The sequence below is a fragment of the Hippocampus guttulatus genome, chromosome 18 (genome assembly GCF_054856545.1).
Source record: "Hippocampus guttulatus isolate MCC_2025c chromosome 18, RoL_Hgut_1.0, whole genome shotgun sequence".
In the NCBI taxonomy this organism is placed as follows: domain Eukaryota; kingdom Metazoa; phylum Chordata; class Actinopteri; order Syngnathiformes; family Syngnathidae; genus Hippocampus; species Hippocampus guttulatus.
The window spans coordinates 7,035,740-7,052,424 of record NC_141278.1 but is presented as its reverse complement, the minus strand read 5'-3'; the positions used below and the strand labels follow the sequence as shown (position 1 = coordinate 7,052,424).

At 41.5% G+C, this 16,685-nt stretch overlaps 4 protein-coding genes across 4 annotated transcripts; 2 read left to right on the top strand and 2 right to left on the bottom strand.

Annotated features, from left to right (window-relative positions):
• Positions 1–552: 552 nt before the first annotated feature.
• Positions 553–2,755, top strand: lypc (ly6 domain containing, pigment cell). The gene is made up of 3 exons (XM_086137645.1): positions 553–895; positions 1,374–1,493; positions 2,273–2,755. The coding sequence occupies exons 1-3, from the start codon at positions 841–843 to the stop codon at positions 2,482–2,484; spliced, it is 387 nt and encodes a 128-aa protein (XP_085993771.1). The 5' UTR covers positions 553–840; the 3' UTR covers positions 2,485–2,755.
• A 508-nt stretch (positions 2,756–3,263) lies between these two features.
• On the bottom strand, positions 3,264–8,045 carry clic1 (CLIC family member 1). The gene is made up of 7 exons (XM_086137642.1): positions 7,898–8,045; positions 7,585–7,635; positions 6,966–7,075; positions 6,695–6,820; positions 6,495–6,601; positions 6,233–6,414; positions 3,264–6,116 (listed from the first exon to the last, which is right to left on the bottom strand). The coding sequence occupies exons 2-7, from the start codon at positions 7,624–7,626 to the stop codon at positions 5,955–5,957; spliced, it is 729 nt and encodes a 242-aa protein (XP_085993768.1). The 5' UTR covers positions 7,627–7,635; positions 7,898–8,045; the 3' UTR covers positions 3,264–5,954.
• Positions 8,046–8,815: 770 nt separating this feature from the next.
• On the top strand, positions 8,816–10,431 carry LOC147190906 (uncharacterized). Its single transcript, XM_086137640.1, has 2 exons — positions 8,816–8,964; positions 9,263–10,431. Exons 1-2 carry the CDS (start codon positions 8,862–8,864, stop codon positions 10,339–10,341), a joined length of 1,182 nt encoding a protein of 393 aa, XP_085993766.1. The 5' UTR covers positions 8,816–8,861; the 3' UTR covers positions 10,342–10,431.
• Positions 10,432–10,762: 331 nt separating this feature from the next.
• Positions 10,763–16,685, bottom strand: LOC147190905 (uncharacterized). The gene is made up of 5 exons (XM_086137648.1): positions 16,521–16,685; positions 15,279–15,389; positions 14,059–15,203; positions 12,955–13,065; positions 10,763–12,633 (listed from the first exon to the last, which is right to left on the bottom strand). The coding sequence occupies exons 1-3, from the start codon at positions 16,570–16,572 to the stop codon at positions 14,989–14,991; spliced, it is 378 nt and encodes a 125-aa protein (XP_085993774.1). The 5' UTR covers positions 16,573–16,685; the 3' UTR covers positions 10,763–12,633; positions 12,955–13,065; positions 14,059–14,988.

Genomic DNA, 16,685 nt, shown 5'->3' with positions numbered 1-16,685 from the left:
TTTATGTGGGACTTCGCAATAAGGTTTCACATTAACTTTCTAACGAGAATCTACTGTAGGCACAGGGTGACCTACAAAGCCAGATACCCCGAAACTGAGTCCAACTTAAATTAAATATGCCTTAAAAGTGAAACAAAAGTTGCAGCTGTATGTAGGATGTGCACAAAGACCGTAATCAGGCATAATTTGCATATACCAAAAATCTCGAAATTTTGGGTGCGAAATTTCCCACAATGCACAATTCCCGACAGTTTCTAGGAGATATCGGCGACAATAATCTATATCGGAGTAAACATTCATCAACATCGAATTCCAAAGTGCATATGTTGTTTTGTTGCTTGTTTTTTAAGGTGTGAATGAGAAGTGTTAATTTTGCAAACGTTGTACCCTCTCACTAGTCTGTGGATTTGTATTCGTTTCCCAGGTAAATCTGACACATCCAATATGGCGAATGCGCTGACGTATAGCACAGCAGTTCAATTGGCTGTAGTTGATGCTTCTGAGTTTGAGCTCAGCGGCCACCCGCTCCCATCACCTCCTCATCAAGTTCGGAGCAAAGTCGCACTTTTTCTAATCATCGATCACATTCGTTATGTTTTGTTTTTTATTTGTGTCGTTATTTAATAATGATAACAGTTGATGAAACGTCACAAACGTCTTGTTTCTGAGAAGCCGCAGACTTCAAGAAGCGGATGGAGGAGTTCGGGGAGGCAGAATACTAATAAGAGGGGTGTGCACTTCAGCAGAAACGGCAAATTGAATTAGAAACAATTTTGGAGAGTTGCTGCAGAAGTTTGACGCGAGACTCGAGAGCTACGCGTTGGAGTGGAAGGAAGCATCATGTTTGCCTCTGCCTCGCAGCTTCTCTTGCTACTGTGTTGTCTTCCTTTGGCAAGTAAGTATAATTGTATTCAAAACGTAACTTTGCACTGGACTTTTCTTTGATTGTGACTGTTATATATATATATATTCTCTTTCTTTTTTACTTGAACTTTCTGAATGGATGTTTGCCGCAAAAAAGAAAAAAAAAAGAGACCATACCATGATGGTGGCACTGGCACCTTAGTCAAGGTGGACTGACTTATAAACAGTTCCAGATAGCAATCTGTATTTGCACAAAACCTGCAGGCTTTCCCTAGGAATAAAAAACAAAACAAAATGTCAGGAAAAGCCTACTAGAACATCTGAGCTATTTCTACCAATCTATCGCTTTATTGCTTTGCAGATACGTCCTCCGCAACAATTCATGATTGGCCAATGCAAACCATTTATATTATCCCCAACAGTTTTTTTTTTAAATCTGTAAAAGAACAATGATACTTTTCCTTTGTTAAAATGAAAAAATGAGAATTCCATTTTGTGTGTTGTTTCAGCTTGTTTGACGTGCTATACTTGTGTGTTTCCTGCCATTTCTCCAATGGACTGCCTAAAGTTTCCCGAGCGTTGCGCGGATGGACATCGCTGCCTGTCCAGCGTCGCAACAGCAACACGAGGTGACGGATTTTGTGTGTCAAACTGTGGCCCCATTGTTGCACAAATGGCCAAGACAAAAGATTCATTGTGTCACGCCTCCGATGCTCCGCATTGGAAAAAATTGACTCTATTGTTCTGCTGTGCTCAGCGTTGACCTTAGATTCAAAGACGTGGCCCAGTGAGTATGATCTAAATGCTTCCAATGAGTGGAGGAGCCAAGAGCACAAGTTAAAAGTGGAACCTGACAGATTAAAAAAAAAACAACAACAACAATTCTAACATGACAAACTTCCAATTTACTTACATACATTTTCTGATCCGCTTGATCCTCACGAGGGTCACGGGGGGTGCAGGAGCCTATCCCAGCTGTCTTCGGGCAGTAGGCGGGGGACACCCTGAATCGGTTGCCAGCCAATCGCAGGGCACACAGAGACGAACAACCATCCATGCTCACATTCACACCTAGGGACAATTTAGAGTGTTCAATCGGCCTGCCATGCAAGTTTTTGGAACGTGGGAGGAAACCGGAGTACGAGGAGAAAAAACCCACGCAGGCCCGGGGAGAACATGCAAACTCCACTCAGGGAAGCCGGAGCTGGAATTGAACCCGGTACCTCTGCACTGTAAAGTCGACGTGCTAACCACTGGACTACCGGGCCGCCCTCCAATTGACTTATTTTCAAAATTCATTTTCCCCTCAGGAAATAGTGAGTGTGATATTCTACCCTGCTAACATTAAGCATGAATTTCTATGCAGATAGATAACGGACATTTACATTTTCCACTTCTTCATCTCTAGGTGCACTTCAGATCACCTTGTACGAAAAAAACTGCGCTGTTCCTTCTCAATGTGGTGTGAGCGGGCAGAAATACACCAGCGGCCTTTATTTCAACTACACCAACGTGTGCTGCAATACAGACCTGTGTAACGGGGCGTCGGCGCTCGATGCCGCCAAGTGGAGAGGAGCGGCACTCTGCCTGCTCCCTGCGCTGAGCCTCTTGCTCGCCTGAAAGCTCCCACGGACACGACGTGACATGTCACTCTCTGCCCCGTGTCATCCAAATAATTTAAGAATGACTGGAAAAGGAAAGGCTACTAAACTACATTGCACCCCCCACCCAACCCAGTGGTTCTTCTTCAAGGGTCCACGAGCTCTAAAAATCGACATCGGTGCGATTATTTTTAACAAGTGCCAAACTACCACGGGTGTGAAGAAAAAAAACGGATTTGAATCGGGAAAAAATCGTGTTGAAATAAACTGATTATAAATTATTATTGTCATTACTGTACTGTCCTTGTATCTTATCGCACTGCGTGTATCGAAATAGGCATTGAATTGCCTTTGAGAGATGTGGAAGCCAAAGTTCAGTTGCGCCACTTGAAAATGTACATTTGTACGGTTCTTGAAATGTATAGTAACCCATGCATCAAATTTTTTTTTTTGAATGTAATAACATAGGAGGGCGGCCCGGTGGTCCAGCGGTTAGCGCGTCGACCTCACAGTGCAGAGGTCGTGGGTTCAATCCCGGCTCTGGCCTTCCCATGTGGAGTTTGCATGTTCTCCCCGGGCATGTGTGGGTTTTCTCTGGGTACTCCGGTTTCCCCCCCACGTTCCAAAAACATGCATGGCAGGCTGAATGAACACTCAAAATTGTCCCTAGGCAGATGTGCTACTGCTGATCAAACAACAAGTCTGCATTAAAAGTTAACAAAAATCAAGTTCCCATGCCAAGTGGCCATGAACATGCAAAACAGTAGATCGTAGCGTATGCAGAGACTGAAGACGCTGCCCGTTTCGAAAGAAAACTTTATTTTGAAAAAAATGCACTGATGATGCGCCTTTGGACTTTTGTCTGCCAATTATTTCAATAGACTTGTTTCATGGCCACTTTTCTGTGAACTAAATGTTGTTAAGAAAAAAGAAAAAAAAAGGTCTACATTGGAAAGTAACAAGCTGAAATGTTAAAAAGTGTCATAAAAAAATACATCATGCAATGTATTAAGAAACAAGAAGTTAAAGGAGAGGTGTAAAACAAACAAAGAAACAAAAAACATTTTATTGAGTTCGGTCCCTGAAACTGTATTTAACTCTACAGTACATAAAGAAATCTAAAACGAGGTTGTGAAAATATTTAAGACACTGTCCCTTTAATTGATTCATTGAGGAAACAGTTCAGTCAAAAAAATTATAAAATAAAAGTCTTTTCACTTCGGTAGAGAGAAGGGGCCACTTCTCCAAATAGCAGTCGTGTAGCAAAACAGGAAAAAAATGTCAAAAGCAATGTACAAAAAACAACAACATGTTTTTATTCTGAAATTGCACTTAGGTGGTTTGAATTTTCTTCTTGAATTAACCTTTCATCTGGTCAACATGAGGCTACGGTGGACTCCTTACGAAGACGTGAACTTTCATTCAATGAAATTTGAATTCCTTTCGCCGACAGTTTCATGAAGCACACGGGGCCAGCGAAGAAAAAAAAGCTGCCGCTACAGCTCATGAAGCCGTATCGCCATCATTATATCGAGTTTAGTTAACTCTCAAGTCACTGTAACTGCTAACACACAACGAACTAAATGATCCCAGTCAGCATTTTTTTTACCCCCCCCTACCCGAGCGAGCTAAACAGGAGGGAAACAAACAGTAAATTGACTTCAAGTCCCTTTTTCAATGTTTTCCTTCACTGCCCTAAATGTGGATCCTTCATTCACGCGAGTGCACATTTCTTCAAGCTTATCTTAAAACCCGATCGAAAACTACCCCGCTATTATTTTTAGTCGCAGCATCATCAACTTCCTGTTGCCCCCCCCCCCTTTTGTCTGAGCAACTTGTGACATGCACATAACATTTGCAGCACAGTGCTAAGTGCTAAACTCAATTCATACGACGGAAGATTGGGGGGCCACACCCAAGAAAAATGAACACGCTCCGGAGAAAAGTTGCAAGATCCATTTCTAATTTATAATCACGCTGAGATGAATGCTGTGTCACGCCCGCATTGTATGAGCAGTTGAATAGGATTATGCAACATGTGTGCTCCTGCTGACTAAGAACTACACGCCCTGAAATCGCTTCTTTTGTCAGCTGCGTTCAGTCGGCTCGCCGGAAGCGTGTGAACAAATATTTCATCATATTATTTGATTAATTCACGGTTGAAGTGTGCCCTACTCTTTTTTTTCCCCCTGAAACAAATACACCAAATTTACTTGCGCGTCGTCGATACACCCAAAGAAATTTGTGCAAAACTTTTTTTTTTTAAAACATTCAACAAAAACAGTCCTTCATAACTGGAGACAACGATGGATTGAAATGTAGCTCCTCGCCAGCAGATTACAGCAGTCATTCACAGCTGCTGAAAAGGAAACCATTTCAATAGATTCAAGCTCTTGAAATGGCTTCCTGTCTCTGCATCTGTGCAACAACGCCCCCCCCCCCACCTCCCACTTCCGAGTTATTGTGTGCTACGATGACCAAAAATGCTTTTACATTTAAAGTTTGACAATACTTGTCGCATCGGGGAGTAATAAATGTGAACGTGAAATACTTTGGCCCCGTGTTGTTGAATCATGGACTAAATAAAATAAGACTGACATTGAAGCTAAATAAATTTAGATGGTTTCATCTGACATGGCAGCTTTGTGGCTATAAAATCTCCCAAAAGTACAAACAAATTGTGTACAGTGAACCCCCATCGCATCACGAGTCATCTTTTGCATTGATGCTATAATCTGGATTTTGTAGCAATTTTTTTTTTAATGGATTTTTACGGTCTACAGACAGGGCTGAATTTTAAGTTGCGTTCTTTCCGCAACATGACTGGGCACCACTGAGGTTTTAATTAAACTCTACTACTTGAGAATATGTGGGTGCGAGTATTTTCACTGTTAACTCATTCAGTACCAGCCAATTCTGGACCAAGTCTGAAAAGACGTTTAAAAACGTCTTTGGGAGTGAATGAGTTAACATCGATGCTAATTTCCATTAGTACATCAAAGGCCATCAAAAGTCTTTCACATTAAATGATAGCATGAAGCTAGCTTTTTAATGACCTGGTTTGGTTGAACGTTTTTTGTTTTGTGTCACTTGTTCAGTAAACGTAACTGTGTGACATATAAACAGCTCGAAGCAAGCACGCTTCTCCCGTCTTTTTTTTTTTCTCTCTGTCTCTCTCAGAGTGATGTTTTATGATAGTCTCCAATTTCTGGACAAGAGTGAAAAGAGGCACAAAGGAATACTTTAGAAAGTGTAATTCAGTTATTAAAAAAAACGTTTTGATAGGTGGTGGGAGCGGTAACACTACGAAAATGATTTTGTCCCCGGTGATAAAAGGAGGTTCACTGTATTTTGTGACGGGACAAAAAAAACCCCAAACAACCCAATTATGTAACGTATGTGCTGTTGTTTTGCTTGTTTGTATACTTGTATATATTCTTCCACTTATTGAATTTAGGATGAATCTGAACCAACCCCCCCCCCCCAAGCCTACTTGAGAACTTTGGCCACAGAAGCATAAGCCAGGTGGATCTCATCATCGATCGGGCAGGTGGAGGCAAACTCGTCCCGGGCGTATGCTGCGTTCAGGTACCTCCACAGGTTGGACAGAGACTGAGGGATGGAGAATTTTCGGTACCGTAAACACACAACCTAAAATGAAAAGAAGAAAACACTTTAGCTGTGTGTGTGGTGTCCAATTTGACTCAAAAGTACTAAATGGAAATTATGCCCAATAAAGGCAGCAAAAGAGAGAAAAGCTTCATGACCTTGACAATGTGGAGCTTTGGAAGCAAATTGCAGTCGGCGAGCGTAAGGTCTTGGCCGTCGAGGAAGGGGCGGGACGAGGAAGTGACTTCATCGGCGCTATTTTGGTCAATTTCGTCAGGAAGGGGGGAGCCGAGGTAGTCGTCGAGTTTCTTCAGAGCTTTCAGAAGTCCTTTCTCGAGGTCTGAGCACACAAGTCAAAAAGATGTTTCATTAAACAGCCCCGCCCCAAAAAAAGTGCCTCGCGAATTGTTTCTGACTCACTTTCATTGGTCAGAGGGTTGGAGTTTTTGATATAAGCCGAGAACTTGGAGAAGACATCCATGCCTGCTGTGTTTGACTCTGGGTTACGCGCTGCCAGACGAGGGTACCTGAATAGCAGAGAGAGCCCTCGTTATTCAGTACAAAGTACAGAACCACATTAAAAGAAAGGAATGGCAAAATGGATGAATGCGGTCAACTACTTTGGGGGGCAGAGATTTTCCTCCAGGAACTCCTCGATCTTGTTGGTGTCAGTTTTCACCTCTTTGCCGTACAACAGGAAGGGCGGCTGGGCACCGGGAGCCAGGTCGTTCAAAATGTCCGGCTTCCTTTCAGTGGATGAGAAGAAGAAAGAGAAGAAAAGAGATGATAAATAGAGATTTTTTTTTCTTTTGGATTGAAAGTCGGTCTGCTTTAAAATCCCAAGCTATGTCAATGAGCGGTATTGTGGCGCATCAAATCGGAGGTTCCCACCTCTTCATGTCCACTGTGGTAACATCAAAGGTGACACCTTTAAGCCACAGCACCATGAAGAGACGTTGGGAGAAGGGACAGTTGCCGATACTTTGGCCGTCACTCCCTGCCTGCAAGACAAAACAGAAATGTTGCATTCAGCATCCCACATGGGATGGAAGTTGAAGTGGCAGCATTATTCAAGTTCAAACAACAGCATCTTTCTTCCATGGAGAGTTTGAGGAGAAAAAAAAAGTAGAGGGTGTAGCACATGATCACACAGAGGAATCATTATGGAAACTAGTGCAGAACATATGAGTGTTGAACTCTTTCATGAAAACCAGAAATATGTGAATACTCTGTGTGGCCAGCAGGCTTCAGGACTAAATATAGATTCAGGTCTGATGTTAATGTGCTTCTAATAAGATTAGCGGTTTACACAGCTAGTAAGTCAACACAGGCTTTCTGACTGACACTGACACACGACTGCCTCACGTATGCTTAACGATAGACAGACGTGAACATAATATTTCATAATTCACTAAATGAATCTCCGTCGCGTAGTTTCAACCTGACGTGGGGGGGGGAGCCCACGTCACGGTGTGCGTGCCACTAAGGAAAAAAAAAGTCTCGTCCTTACCTTGACAAAAAGTTCGACTTTGGGCGCATTGGGGTCACTCATCTTTCTTTCCTGTCGAAGAGAACGTCTAAAAATGTTTTAATTCGTCAGCCAAGAGACACCGCAAAACCGGAGGAGAAGGATTTCGAAACCGGAGGAGAGCCAAGCCCATCTTCCGCTAACAAAACCCACAGACATTAAAACGATCACCGAACAACGAGAAATAACAATAAAATAAGTTCACAAACTGGCGGACGTATCAAACCACGAACGTCTCGGTCTCTTACGACTTTTTGTGGTGATTTAGATTGTATTTCCACGAGTGTTCGCTTACCTTCAAGTGCTGCTCGAAGCTGCTGACGCCTGTTGCTGTTTGCTAGTTTCTCCTCCCAGTGGTGCGTCCTCGCTCCGGGCAGCGCACACGCATTGCGTCGCCATTTCCTGGAGGCCACCGGCCTCGGCAAACTCACCGTGCAAGGGAAAAAAAAGTCACAGAAACACTCAAAGGACTGGAATGTAGTTATTTATAGAAGCCAGTTTTGTCACGCCTCGAGAATTTCATCCATAATAAACAAGGAAACATAGTATTTAAGAAATGGAAGGGAATTGAAATGTATATTTAGAGCAATTGAATTGAGCTCGACTTTGTTTTCTGCCCACTGTTGAGGCCTTGTCAGATGTTACTTCCATTTTGTCCATTTTAAAGGTGAAATATCTCAACTTAGAAATATTTTTTACAGATTTAAATGACTGAAAACACCATTAATCCGTTCCGCATCACCCCCAAAACATGAGTCAACTCATCAATAAGTTATATTACTCATTTTTCATAGAGGATAAAGAATATAAGCGAGTGAGTTTGTTATCGTCCATCTACATGGGCCTAAAAAAATGTTGTGATGTGTATTTAAATGGCAGAAAAATTGCACTACATATTGTATTTGACCGACTCAACTGTTACATAACATTTAACAATAATTCAATTTTCAAACACTGCACTCATATTACGATTTAGTTTCTATGTCAATGTAATGCCCCCCACCCTCAATATGGTCGTCTCGCAGTCAGTGACTTAGTTGTGCTGACCGAAACTCCGGCACAGAAGGTGGCGGTAATGCAACTTAAGGCTGCGAACCACAAGTACGAGAAGACGATGAAAAAGAAGAAGACATGTGGACGTAAGCAAGGAGGCGGAGAGACGAAAGGACGAGAGTGGGAAAAAAACGTTACCAGGGTTGGTAAAAGGGAGAGACTTCTTGCGTCTAAGGTCGAAATCTACGTGATTTCCGAAAAGAATCATGGCGTCGGGCGAGGAGCAACGTTGTCGAGTGAGAGAGGAGACTGAGCGACCACTACAGCCCGTTATAGCTCGAACGTCACGTGACCAAACACGGAAACAAGGTTAGTCAACTTCCGGTTTGCTTAAAAAAAACATTAACTTTTGAAAAATAAATAAAACGGGAATTAATTAGAAGACAAATTAAATCAAATTGGGTATTTAAATGTACATACAATTTCATTCTTCATTTGTCACTATGAGTTTGTTCTGCTGCACACTGGTTGGGATTTGTTAATTCTTTCTAATAATAAGCAAGTTACACTGACTGCCTTATATTTCATCGAACCCTTGGAGACTATCTATCAAATCATAATGAACCACTGTCTTCTAAACTATGTTTGTATTGGTCGTGGACTGCAGACGTCCATCGGGTGACTGGTCATCAAGAAGAGCTTCCCCTTACGTGTGGGAGTCGCAGTTTGGAACGGGTGGATGCACAGCCCCTCCATATTAAAGAGGAAGAGGAAGACAAGGAGGGTGACATCAGCGAGTTGCCACTGATCATCGTCGTCGTGAAGGACGAAGATGACAAACCACCCCAGATGCCGCAGCTTCATCTTCACAGTCCAAATCGTGGAGGAGGGCCATCAGATGACCTCTTAGCTCCACTGTCAGGCAGCGACGACATAGAAGAACCTTCAAGGAGCGACACTGACTGTCGAGTTCATACCAAACTGTTGAAAAGCTTTGAAAAGGACACGACTATGAACAAGAAAACTTCTCCAACACACAGGAGAACGTGTGCACGTAAAGAACATTTCAGCTGCTCAGTTTGTGGTAAAAAAGCCACCAAAAAGTCCAACCTGGTAAAACACATGAAAATACACACGGGAGAGAAACCCTTCTGTTGCTCAGTTTGCGGTAAAACATTCTTTCAAAAGGAAAACATGGTAAAACACACAAGAACACACATGGGAGAAAAACCCTTTAGTTGCTCAACTTGTGGTAAAAAATTCTCCCGAAAGGACTCGGTGAAGTCACACATGAGAGTACACACGGGAGAAAAACCTTTCGGTTGCTCACTGTGTGATAAACAATTCTCTCATAAGGAAAGCTTGGTAGCGCACATGAGAACACACACCGGGGAAAAACCCTTTCGTTGCTCAGTTTGCGGTAAAGTGTTCTCTGTTAAGTCGGATATGGTCATACATGTGAGAATACACACAGGAGAAAAGCCCTTCAGTTGCTCAATTTGCAGTAAAACATTCATTCAAAGGGCAAATATGATTAAACACATGCGAATACACACAGGCGAAAAGCCTTTTAGTTGTTCAGTTTGTGCTAAAGCTTTCACTCAAAAGTCCGATATGGTTCGACACATGAGAATACACACGGGGGAAAAACCCTATCGTTGTTCAATTTGTGGTCGAAGTTACGCTCACCGGGAAAGTTTGGCTGTGCACACACGTACGCACAACAAAGGGACAACAACTGTTTGACGGCAATTCTGTGCAATACTCTTAACTGTGGAATTGTAAAAGCTTCCCATGGGACTGTCAAGGGAATATCCAATAAATAGTGAATTAAAACATGATGTTTTTGGTTGAAATAGCTTTTGATTTTGGTAAATGGCGTTCTAATGCCGCAAATTCAACAAATGAAGATGTTCAGTTCCTCGCTGTTTATTTTTTGTTCATGTTTTGCCTTGTTTGCTTTTTGTTCCGGAGTGAGACGTTTTTGTTTCATAAACGGGGATCTCATTCATAAAGGAAGACCAACGCTGGTCTTTCTTCAGGAATTATTGGTTGCTCAGTTTTGAAATATTTTTTGCACCAAGAACAGCTTTTTCACAAAGTTTATTTACCTCATACGTACACTAGAGGGTGGTGTTGACTGGAATAAAAGACTCCCATACCACTCTTGATTTTCTTTGACATGATAGCTTCATTTATTAAGCTTATTGCGGGACAAGGAATTCCATACACTCAGTTGTAAATTTTTGTGCGCTCCACACTGAGAAGCAGATTACGAATCGTAGCATTTCATATATTTAGATATAGTGGACTTCACTCACCACTAATCATCCTAAATGTTTCATTAATGCTTGTATTTTTTTTAACGTTTGCCAAAATCAGATGTAAATGTAGACTTTGACAAACCATCTTCCCAAAACCGTGATTCTTGAATTAGAAACTGCAGGTACGGTAATTTCAGATTGCCCCGACAATAGATGAACCCCGCAAAGAGCGACCCAAATATTAATTTTATTACTTTTAAGCACGTTAAATCTTGCGCATAATACCAGAAAATATGCATGCGAGGCTATTATTTTTGTCCACCTGGTGTCACCATCCTCGTCATCTACACTTTAGTATCTGTGATGTTGAATGCATGTGTGCCTTTTAAAGGCGGGCCAGGCCTGTTGAGTGATGTAAACGTGAGCAACTGAGGATTTAGAGATGGTTGACCGTTAGCTAGCTAAACCAGTCACCGTGCCTTTTAAAGCCAGGCCAGGCCGGTTGAGTGTTGTAAACGTCAGCAACTGAGAATGTAATGATGGTTGTCTGTCAAATAGCTCAACCAGTCACTCTGCTTGTTGAGGGATGGCGTTTGTTGAGGCCGTTGGCCGGTCGTCAAAGAAATTAGCTTGTGTTTCCTGTATTTTGTCACTGTTTGGTCAATAAAGAAATCAAAACTGTACAAGCAGCTTTGTCTCTTCCTCCCTGTAGCCTAAACACCTGCAGAGTGACTGCATTTCATTCTAATTAGCTATGGTAGGCTATGCTAAATTGGCTAGCAATGTTGACTGTAGATGTGGAGTTGTGTAACGAAAGCCAGTTCTACTTTGCAATCGGCACGTTGCCCTTTAGCTAATGTTATTACGTGTAAAATGATCCCAAATGGTGGACATTCTCTGTCTTTTATGCCCTCTTTGATTTCCTCCTATCTTGCGCCTATTGCTAAATGAGGCTTCAGTAACAGTCCGTGTGGAAAAAAATAATAGCACATAATCCGTAACATATATTGAAGTGAAGCCTTAAAAAGGGAACCCCAATAGAGCGAAGGACAACTACGTTATTTCAGTGATTCTCAACCGTTGTTACTCCGGGACCCGCATCTTCCTGTTGTTGCAAATTTGCGACACATTCTAAAGAAGTTAAGAGCAATTTTTTTTAAATTTAAAAATAGTCTCTCAAAATACATGTACCATATGTAACATTTGTTTTTCAAATTTGTTTGTTTGACATAGTGCCAAAAGCATATGGCTAGCTATGATGCCTGCTTGGCCAAAAGCTGAGCTATACTGTATTTGTATACAGAGTAGCTAGTGACTATAGCATGAGCCAGTAACATTTTCTAAAGCTTACCTAATCTTGTATGTTTTATGTAGGTACTTTGTACGCGTCATTCCTGTCTTGAATAAATCAGAATACAAATATGTGTTATATTTTGGTCCCGACTCACCAGAACCACTGCTTGATTTTCTCCCTCATAGCAGGCCAAAAGTGCAATCAAACAAGATTTGGTTTCTTCTGTAAAAACTCATCAAGTGACTCCCAGGTCCTACATGAACCAGAGTGAGAAAATGATGGCAGAGATGGCCGTTGCGATGGAGAGCTTGACGGACGTGGCACCGTTGCATCGGTCGGTGTCGCAACACTCTAATTCGGCCGAGAACTCAACTCCGAGCTGCACAACTCCGAGCTGCTCATTAGTCAGTGTTTGCCCGCACAAGTTCTCTGGCAGGCAGCCGGTGACGAGTAAGCAGGTGTCCGAGTCAGGACCAAAAGCTGGAATAGGCATCCCATAACAATAAATCAATGTCAGCGATTGAGCTTCGACACTAGATTTTGCCTCTAACCTTTTGAGGTGTTAGCAAATTCAGAATCCATCACCAGCTATCAAATATTCTGTCTCTACAAAGATAATATTTAGTTTTGATTGATCATAAGCAATCGACTACATTTATAAAAGCTACCATTGAGATTTCACATGTTAATACATTTTAGCTTACATTCAGCTAGTTAGCCGTCTTGCGCATAAAACACTCCACAAACACAAGAACCCGTAGTTGTGCGGCCAGCTAAAAAAGTAAGGGCAAGTCTCTTTACCGATAGATCCACGGAAGCATTGGTCAGTTGGATTAGGACATTCGACGTCTTCTGCCAAATTACATAGGTCCCCTGCGCTGACGGGGCATCTGAGGCAGGTCAAGCAGTGTGCTATTCAAAGAAAAAAACGAAAAAGACAAAAACAATTTGGTCAAGACACAATCGTCTGTCCCCTCCCAGACCTGACTAATCACTTATAAAGCAAAACTCACTTAATATTGTTGTCTCCGATTTGTCTTTGTCTTCTATTTACATTTGTCAGATCGTCTTAAACAGTCAATTGGGGGGAAACGATGCCAAAAATAAGAATTTTAGATGAGGACTAATACCTAGTACCCGCACAAGCAGGTGGAGAACATGGAAGCGCGACGCATGCTAGCCTCTCCTACACTCACGAGTCGGTCCATTATCTCGGATGCCAAAAACCCGGATTCAATTAAATGCTTTGCATCAGTAAGAGTTACCATTATGTTGAATTGGTCCAAAGGCTTGATGGCCATTAGGTCTTGTCAAATTGTGCGGGTGTTACTCAAATAATGAATTACTAGTTACGAGCCTTCCATTTATTATCCATATCTCAAGTTCTAATCATAAAAGCCAGCAGATCTATTGACGTTTCAAAGTTGATTTGCGGTGATGGATTTCGTAAACGTCACTTGGAAAGGGTTTGAAATGTTTTGGGCTGCTTTCGTCCATCGCCCTCCAAAAAAAAATATGTCGGAACAAAATTGTTTTTGGGGAAATAAATACATCGGAATATAACGAATGTACGAATACATGCGTCATTTTTTTTTATCAACATTTACAGTCTTAAGGTATTTTAACCCTTTCATGCATCCTGTAAAAAGGGTTCCAATTAAAAACCACGTCAGCTTTTAGCATTTGACCTGCCGTTGAAACATTTTTTTTATCGCAATGGGAATAGTTGTGCAGTAATGAAAATAAATAAATCAATAAACTTCATATTCAATTGCAAGGCTGAAGCACTCACGCGAATCCGATTTTTGATATAAAGTGACATTACATTAATATTGCAATTATATCATTTAAAAAATATAAAGAAATAAAAAGCCACTGTTTTTTTGTTCGTTCCGATCATCTTACCAACTGCTATGGCCGTAGCCAGGAGAACTGCAGTTTTCCAAACGTTGTTCATCATATTCCCGTGATTGGCAGATTGGTAGATGCTGTAATGCTTTTGATGAAGCCAGTGCGTGTCTTTAAATACTCTTTGGGCAAGATTGTCAGCCAATAGACAAACAGATGACAAAAAAAACTGACCCTTCAGGTTTCAGTTTCAGTTCAGTTATAGTTATACAGTGTCTCAGGAATTGAATTGAGGATGAAAATAAAAGATGCAAGAGGTCAGGTCATTTTTCTCTTTAATTTGCACTTTCTCCAGGTGGTGGGTTTGTCATAAAATTAGCAGCCTTATATTAAAAACTGGTAAGCATTTTTTTTTTCTGACCTCATGCTGGAAGCCGGTTTTGAATCTCTTGGCGTTGATCTTCTTTTAGATCCCGTTTTGATTGACAGTTCAGCTTTGAAACATTTTTCAATAGACGGCAGACTATGACTTGAATTTCATCTTGAGAGATGATAATCAATATAATAAATGACATACAGAATTTAAAAAAAAAAAAAAAACATGTTACTTTACCCTCCATTGCACAAGAGATTATTATCGTGTATGGGAAAACAAGACTTACATACCAGTCCGTTTTTTCATTCGAATTTCATTTATTATGCTTATTATGGGACAGGCAATTGCATGTAGACTATTGTACATTTTTGTGCACTCCGTGCAGAATAGCAATTTATATAATTACATTTGACTTCAGTCCACATTGCTACTAAACGTTTCCTTCATGTCTTTTCTTTGTTGCCCAAAATAGAATTGCTGCAAGTTCTCTTCAGTGAAATACAGTGTCATCCTCCCAAGCCCTTATCCTTGGAACAATTGAACTTAGGGGGCCAAAAGGAAAACGGTAAGCAAAAAAAAAAAAACTTGCTTTGTCCGATAAAACATCAGAACTACTGCATGGCCCAGAGTGAAAAAAGGGCAACGCAGACGGCCATTGTCAGGGAGAGCTGCACAGACGTGGCGCCGTTACACAGATCGGTGTTACAACACTCAAAGGAGGCGGTGTAACCATTTCCGAAGAGATTGCCGGTCAGCACATCTCCGCACAGGTCTGAGTCCAGGCAGCCGCGGATTTCCAGACTGATCGCGCCGGTAGAATTGAACTCTGAAATAAGCATCGCCGAAAAATAAGTCACTGAAAGCTGAATAATGCCTCTTAAATAACGGGACGTCTCCTTACGCGCAGTTCCTCGGTAGCAGCTCTGAGTTGCATCATTACATGTGATGTCACTGCCAAACAGACATAGGTCCAATATGCTGACGGGGCACTGGCGGCAGATCAGGCAGTGAACTATTCGGTGAGAACAAGGGAGAAAAAAAAATAGTTTTTTTTTCTGAAGTTACCCTTGGTACACTCACACCGAAATGACAAAGGTGATTGTTGACCAAACAACAACGACGACGAGAAAATAATCTGTTTTCTACTGCTCTCGGGTTGTGCAAGCTGACTTTGGGGGAAATAAATAAATACCGATTGGTTTCTGAGCATGGCTTTCTTTGTAAATGCTACATTTGGGACACCTTTCTTCTTCTTGGCTCGCATTAGGGCAGCATGGTGGATTTAGCATGTTTCAAAATCATGTATGCTAAGCTAATTGAAGACTCTTAATCATCCATATACCAAATATGAAAATAATCCATTTTGTACTGCTCTCGGGTTGTGCACACAGACTTTGGGTGAAATAAACAAACACTGATTGGTTTGTGAGCAGGGCTTTCTTTGTAAACGCTACAGTTGGGACACATTTCTTCTTCTTGGCTCGCATTAGGGCAGCATGGTGGATTAGCATGTTATAGAAAAATGCATGCCAAGCTAATTGAAGACTCTTAATCATCCATATACAAGACTGTCAACCAGTCCTGGGTGTGTCTATCTATCTATAAATTGGACTAAGTGCAAAATAAGGGCCAGCAGTATAGAAAATGGATAAAATGATGTATCTTAATGGATTGTGCAGGTGTTTTACACATTACAAATTATACTTATCATGCATTCATCTATTATTTTTACCACTTTTCCTGTTCAGGGTCAGAGGGAGTTCCAGTTTAGTCTGAGACACATATGACCATTGAAACGCACATTCACACCCTTAAAACCCTCACTTTAAATGTTTGTAGAGGGTTTTAATGTTTTGGGGTGACGGCAAGTGGCAAAATGGCCGCCCCCCCAGAGATGGATAAAAATGGGTGGATTTCTCAGCTCATTAGATATTCCACAAATGCTCTGTTAATCAGAGTGCCACGTTTAAACTGATGGGAATATCTGTATCAGGAATGAAAAGTAAATAAACAGTTGCATAGCTGAAAACAAACTAAAACGAAACAAACAGTCAAGATATCAGATTAGATTTTGACATGAGGTTGACAGCACAGGTGTCCTGAAATCACACATTAAAATGCTAAATTAGCTTTTACCACTTACCAGCTGCTACGGTAGTAGCCAGCAGAATTGCCGTTTTCCAAAAGTTGATCATGATATGCCTGTGGTCACAAAGGTTTTGCAAAAGGCTATGATGCTGTTAGTTAAGGCTAATGGGGACACATGATGTCCAAGTGAGCAACCGACCGGCAAGTCTGCGTCAGCAAA